General features: G+C 45.0%; 1 protein-coding gene across 1 annotated transcript; it reads right to left on the reverse strand.

The window, feature by feature from the left end:
• Nucleotides 1-2,948: 2,948 nt before the first annotated feature.
• On the reverse strand, nucleotides 2,949-5,594 carry LOC310753200 (olfactory receptor 6V1-like). Its single transcript, XM_083594258.1, is given in 2 exon segments — nucleotides 2,949-3,654; nucleotides 3,658-5,594. Coding segments are annotated over 2 exon segments (1,023 nt in total). The 5' UTR covers nucleotides 4,069-5,594; the 3' UTR covers nucleotides 2,949-3,042.
• Between the last annotated feature and the right edge of the window lie 581 nt (nucleotides 5,595-6,175).

Consider the following 6,175-nt stretch of genomic DNA (forward strand, 5'->3'; position numbering starts at 1 on the left):
GTCCAGTGATAAGCTCAAGAGCAAACAATATTTGACAAGCAGTAGCAGAAGAGAAGACTCCCTGGAAAAGACCCTGATGTTGGGAAAGATTGAGGGCACAAGGAGAAGGGGACGACAGAGGACGAGATGGTTGGACAGTGTTCTCGAAGCTACCAGCATGAGTTTGACCAAACTGTGGGAGGCAGTGGAAAACAGGAGTGCCTGGCGTGCTCTGGTCCAGGGGTCATGAAGAGGCGGACACGACTAAACGACTAAACAACAACAGCAGGTGGAGCGGCATAGGTGGGGCTGCACTTCTGACCTGACCTCCTTCCTAATGCCACATATCACTGCCAGTTACTGGATGGGGCAAGGCAGCAGGGAGCTTGCCATTGTGCTGGTGTGACAGTGGAGCCAATCTGCTGCTCCTGACTCAGTGCCAGCATCAAATTGAACTCCCATTGCCTTCTCCTCCCCACAGCCTCAACAACCTTCAGTGACATGCACAGACCCTCCAAGTGTACCTATTTTCCAGGATCAGTCCCAGATATACAGAAGCCATCTTGGTTTCTGATTTGATCCTGGAATGTCCCGCTTTTCCTTAGGACATCCTGATTTTTGTCAGAGAAGTGTTGGAGGGTGTGACCCCTGAGCCAAGGACATAACTAATAATATAACTTTTAGAAAACATCTGAAAGTGGCCCTGTATAGTTTCATTATGTTTTTATATCTGTTGGAAGCCGCCCAGAGTGGCAGGGTCTAGATATGATGATGAGGTTGATGGAATAGGACGTCCCTGTTTTCATTGGAGGCAGGTGGCACTGTGGGTTAAACCACAGAGCCTAGGGCTTGCCAATCAGAAGGTCGGCGGTTCGAATCCCCGCGACGGGGTGAGCTCCCGTTGCTCGGTCCCCGCTCCTGCCAACCTAGCAGTTCAAAAGCATGTCAAAGTGCAAGCAGATAAATAGGCACTGCTCCGGCAGGAAGGTAAACGGCGTTTCCGTGTGCTGCTCTGGTTCGCCAGAAGCAGTTTAGTCATGCTGGCCACATGACCCGGAAGGTGTACGCCGGCTCCCTTGGCCAATAAAGCGAGATGAGCGCCGCAACCCCAGAGTCGTCCATGACTGGACCTAATGGTCAGGGGTCCCTTTACCTTATTTTCATTGGAGAAATGTTGGAGGGTATGTATGCCACAGTGGGAAGCCAGGTCAGCAATACAGCCCTGCCTGCACCGTCTGATACTGCCACACATTATATATTTTAATCATCTGATTCATGTTGCTTGCCAAAATGTGCTTTTTACAGGACAGAGCAGTGAATTACTGGCTGATTGGCAGCCATAGCGCCACATGTCCATATTTCAGCCTAAAAATGGCTTGCTTCCTGCCCCCACCTCCCCAAGTTAGGCTAGTGTAGTTTATCATTTAGTTTGTTATTAATCTGCCCAACAGTGACTACTTTGGGCCTGCATGCTGTGCTGGAATGATGACAATGAGCCCAGAATTCTCCAGCGGGTGTCGCCAGTATTTCAAAAGGTTGCCATTAGCTCAGATGTGCCTGGTGAAATTATTTTTAAAAGGGACCAACCGAGATCAATTAAGAAAATGTCATAAAGTCCTTCTGGGTCTCATTAAAAAGTTTGTCTATTAAAACAAAATGGTAATTGCAAATTAAGGGCTCGATTTGGATAAGTACCAAGTCTCTGTAGTCCTCACTGAATTGGCAACCGCTAAGCTGCTTCACTTCCAGGATGGAAGGCTCCAGGGTCTTGTTTAGAGCAATTGAAGTTGAAGTCTAAAAATGGTACATTAAACCACTAGCTCTTCCTCTTCTCCCAGTATGGCTATTGTCGGGGGAGCCTCAATCTAAACTTTGCTTTCAGGAAGTCGCTGTGGATACTGCACTGAAAGCATCAGCCCAGTGTATCCACTTCTGGTCTATTATCTATTTTCAGGTGGGATTCAGTCAGGAATCGGCAAATTCAGGTTGTGCAACTATAGCTGACTGGGGGTCTTGCACAACAAACCTGCTTCCTCAAAAGACCAGACTTTTTTTGCAATAAGGAAAGTGATGGGAAGGTGCCCTAGAAAGTGTGAGATAACACTTGCTTTGACACAACATGGTCTAACCTTCCTGCAAGCAAACAGAAATCCCAAGTTGTTTCCCACTGTGCTTCAATTTTAAAAATTCATTCTGACTGGCAAGAGTGGCTGGGGAAACCCAGCCAGATGGGTGGGGTATAAATAATAAAATTATAATTATTATAAGACCAGAAGCCTCCAAGTGCATTTTCACCAAGGGGCTCTCTGTTGGAAGCCCAGAAAAGACTACAAAGTCTATACTCATCCAGCCTTTATTGGTATGATTTAGATAATAAAAATCATAAAATATAAAAAAGTCTATATAAAAGACAAAGCAGGATTTTTATGTGACGAAGTTGGTCTGTGTGCCGAAGATGGCATTCGGTACAACAGGCTAAAAATATTAAAAGAAGCAAATATCCATAGGCCAGTTGACTATCCCCAGAGGTGCAGAAAGATTCTGAAACCTGTCACTATCTCTGCTAACTGCTATAAGCCATGATAGCTACAATGAATTTCCATATACATCTGAACGCCGGGTGTTGTGGAGGACAATAAATAATGGTCAGCAATTTCATGCTCTCTTTCTGAGTGTCCAGAGAATCCTTACTGGTTACTGTTAAATACTTTGCTAGACCTTGTGTGGTGTAGTGGTTAAGAGTGGTAGTCTCGTAATCTGGGGAACCGGGTTCGCGTCTCCGCTCCTCCACATGCAGCTGCTGGGTGACCTTGGGCCAGTCACACTTCTTTGAAGTCTCTCAGCCCCACTCACCTCACAGAGTGTTTGTTGTGGGGGAGGAAGGGAAAGGAGAATGTTAGCCGCTTTGAGACTCCTTAAAGGGAGTGAAAGGCGGGATATTAATCCAAACTCTTCTTCTTCTTCTTGGTCTGTACCAGAAATGCAGTCCTTTTTTATGATCCTCACCAATCACAGTTTTGTTCTCTGTAAACCTCTTAAATTCCCCAACCAGTCACTGAAGACCTACTTGACTTTCTGATTCCTCAAGGTGAAGATGAAGGGACTTAGGAACGGGGTCACTACAGCCGTCAAGAGGGCTACCATTTTGTTCATATCTGTGGAGTGGCTCTTGCCAGGCCTCACGTAAATGAAGATAGCAGTGCCATAGCCGATGCCCACCACAATGAGATGTGAGGTGCAGGTGGAGAAGGTCTTCTGCCGACCGGTGTTAGAGGGGATCTTCAGAACGGTGGAGATGATAGCGACATAGGATGCTATTATGACAACAAAAGAGCTTAAGACAAACAGAATCGCAAGGAGGAAGTCCCCAAGCTCAATGAGGCGGGTGTCCGAGCAGGAGAGTTTGAGCAAGGGTGCATTATCGCAGAAGAAGTGGTCAATCTGATTAGAGCTGCAAAAGGATAGCAGGGACCTGAATATGGTTGGGGGAACCGCCCAGGATCCAAGGGCAAGCTGGATGCAAATTCTGCCGCTCAGGATTACAGAGTAATGCAGAGGATGGCAAATGGCCACGTAGCAGTCAATTGACATTACAGCCAGCAGAAGGAAGGTTGTGGATCCCAGCGAAAAATAGAAGTAAAATTGAGCCAGGCACCCTCCAAAGGATATAGTGCTTCATTCCTCCATTAGGCCTGCCAACATTCTGGGGATGACAGTGGATGTGACCAGAGTCTCTGCCACAGAAAAATTACACAGGAAGAAATACATAGGTGTGTGAAGACGAGGATCCAGACAGGCCATTGTAACAATAGCAGTGTTTCCACCTAACAAAACCAGGTAGAACGCCAGACATGGTGCAAACAGAACATTCTGCAACCCCCTTGCTGTTGAGAAGCCTATCAGGATGAATTCTGCAGTGTGTGTTTGGTTTTTCATCACCCTGTTTCTTCCACTCTTCTCTCTGAAGGACAAGCAAAATAAGCAGATTAGTCTTTGCTGGATAAAGGGGGGATGGTGGCATCTCCCCCCCTCCCCAGCTTTCTCCTTGTGTAGGTCATTGTCACGTTGCCTCATAATCATGCACAACATATTGAGAGAACGAAAAGGGCAGTGGGGAGAACAAGCACATTACCAACCCCCGAAAGAAGGGTAATCTGAAGATAAAACACTTGTGCAGACAGAGAACCAGAAAGGTTAACCCCATTCATAGGTAAGAAGACAATAACAAAGCTTTAGAGCAGGGAGTCACCATATGTTGCTGTACTATAATTCCTATTATCCCTGACTATTTGCCATGATGGTTGGAACAACATGGGCTACTCTCTGTCCTAGCGCTACTGAAGGAATAAAGAACTCACTGCGATCAAGACAGAGTTGAAGATTTTCATGATGTCTGTCGTTTTTAGTTTTGATGCCCCACTTTTATCCCAAAGGGATCAGGAAAAGGGTACCCTGTTAAGTAATCTTGTTTAATTTACTGAAATGGGAATGGCTATGTGTATTAATGATTGTTGCTAACATGGGGATTTTCCATGAGGCTGTATTGAAAGCCGGGGCAAGCACTTTTGAGTTCTTCCTAAGTCAATGATTAACTGATCGTTGTTTCTCTGGTAGCTAACATGTGAGTGGTGTAACCTTAGATCATGTGATAAAGGTATTGAGTTGCTTTTGAGTCATTTCAAACTCAGTGAAGATGTAAAATAAGCTCCTCGGAAGGGAGAGCAAACCGCCTGGAGGCTGGAATGTAGGCTGTGAATAGGGAGACCTTTGCTTATAGGTCTGTTTGGATTATTTCATATTTTGTCGGATGATGAGCCTGGCTAGACAGTGTGCCAGGGCTCACACTCGCCCGGCAGGCTTCTATCCCAGCTTCCCTTTTAGAATCAAGAACCACCAGATTAGATGGGAGCCACCCCCTCCCCACCAAAAGCACACTGTGATTTATTTGCCGGTGCATTTGTACCCTGCCAAAAAAGCTCTCAACCGCAGCTTACAAAAACCAGTTCTTCAGTGGCCCCTGTCCTCAGGCTCACAATCTAAAAAGACATGACACACAAGAAAAGAATGAAAGGGAGGGAGGAGGGAAAAGCAAGCTCAGGCCCAAGTCTTTGAGTTACAGTTCTGGAAGGTACAGCCAGTGTCAGTGGTGGTTCTGGCTTTCTTGTCCTTGATAAAGAACAGTCCGTCCCTCCTCTCTTCTCCCCAAATCATATCTTCGAGCAGAACTGGTGACTAATCCATAACCATATTTTTTATTAGCTCAGGAGGGCTATACTCCTTTGTTACCCAACACTTTATTTTTAACCAATTATCTTTTAAACGCCTTTCCCCTGAACACTCCATAGCAGGTCCCCTATCATTCTCTCTGCTGCATCCCTCATATCATCTTCCCTCACCCCTTAGTACTTTCTTCCCTCTCTGCATCCCTTTTCACATTTTTGTTCCCAAATTCACAAGTCTTTCTCTACCTTCTCTTTCTATGTTCCACAGTTCTCTTTGCTCTCCATTTGAATGTAAGAAAAGGCTTTTTTAAATCAGATGTTTCATCTAGACCAGCCTTCTGTTTCCAACACTAGTCAGATGTCTCGGAATAAGGAAGCTCACAAACTAAGGATAGACAAATCACCCTGTTTCCACTTCATGACAGTTTTGAATGGTCTGTCCCATCCACTTTTTGCAGATAAAAAAGTAAAAAAAAAAAAACCCCACACTTCTAAATTGTATGTATTTTATACACATTTTGTATACGTTCTTCTCCTTAAAGGCACCTTTGTGTAAGCTTTTCAATTCATTTCCCCTTAAAAAATGTGCTTTGTGCATACTGCACAAAATATGCATATTTGGGTTGCATTTTTTGAACCGAAATCACATTGTGGTGTCACGTTGTTTTGGAAAACACAATCAGGTGTCCAGGATTTCAGAATGATGCTAATAAGGTAACACTGGAGATGTATCACAGAACAACCAAAAAAAGAGCAGACTGATGTCCAGTATAAATCTGCCACTAACACACCATTGTTGAGTCAATGATATGTTGCAAAATACAGACACAAAAAAACCACTTGTCTGGAGAGACCCTCTGAAACTTGAATAGGATTTTTGTAAGCATCCTCATTCACTCCAATAAGCATAAAAAGGTAAAGGTAAAGGGACCCCTGACCATTAGGCCCAGTCGAGGACGACTCTGGGGTTGCGG

This window comes from Podarcis filfolensis (assembly GCF_964270895.1).
Source record: "Podarcis filfolensis genome assembly, chromosome: 17".
Taxonomy (NCBI): domain Eukaryota; kingdom Metazoa; phylum Chordata; class Lepidosauria; order Squamata; family Lacertidae; genus Podarcis; species Podarcis filfolensis.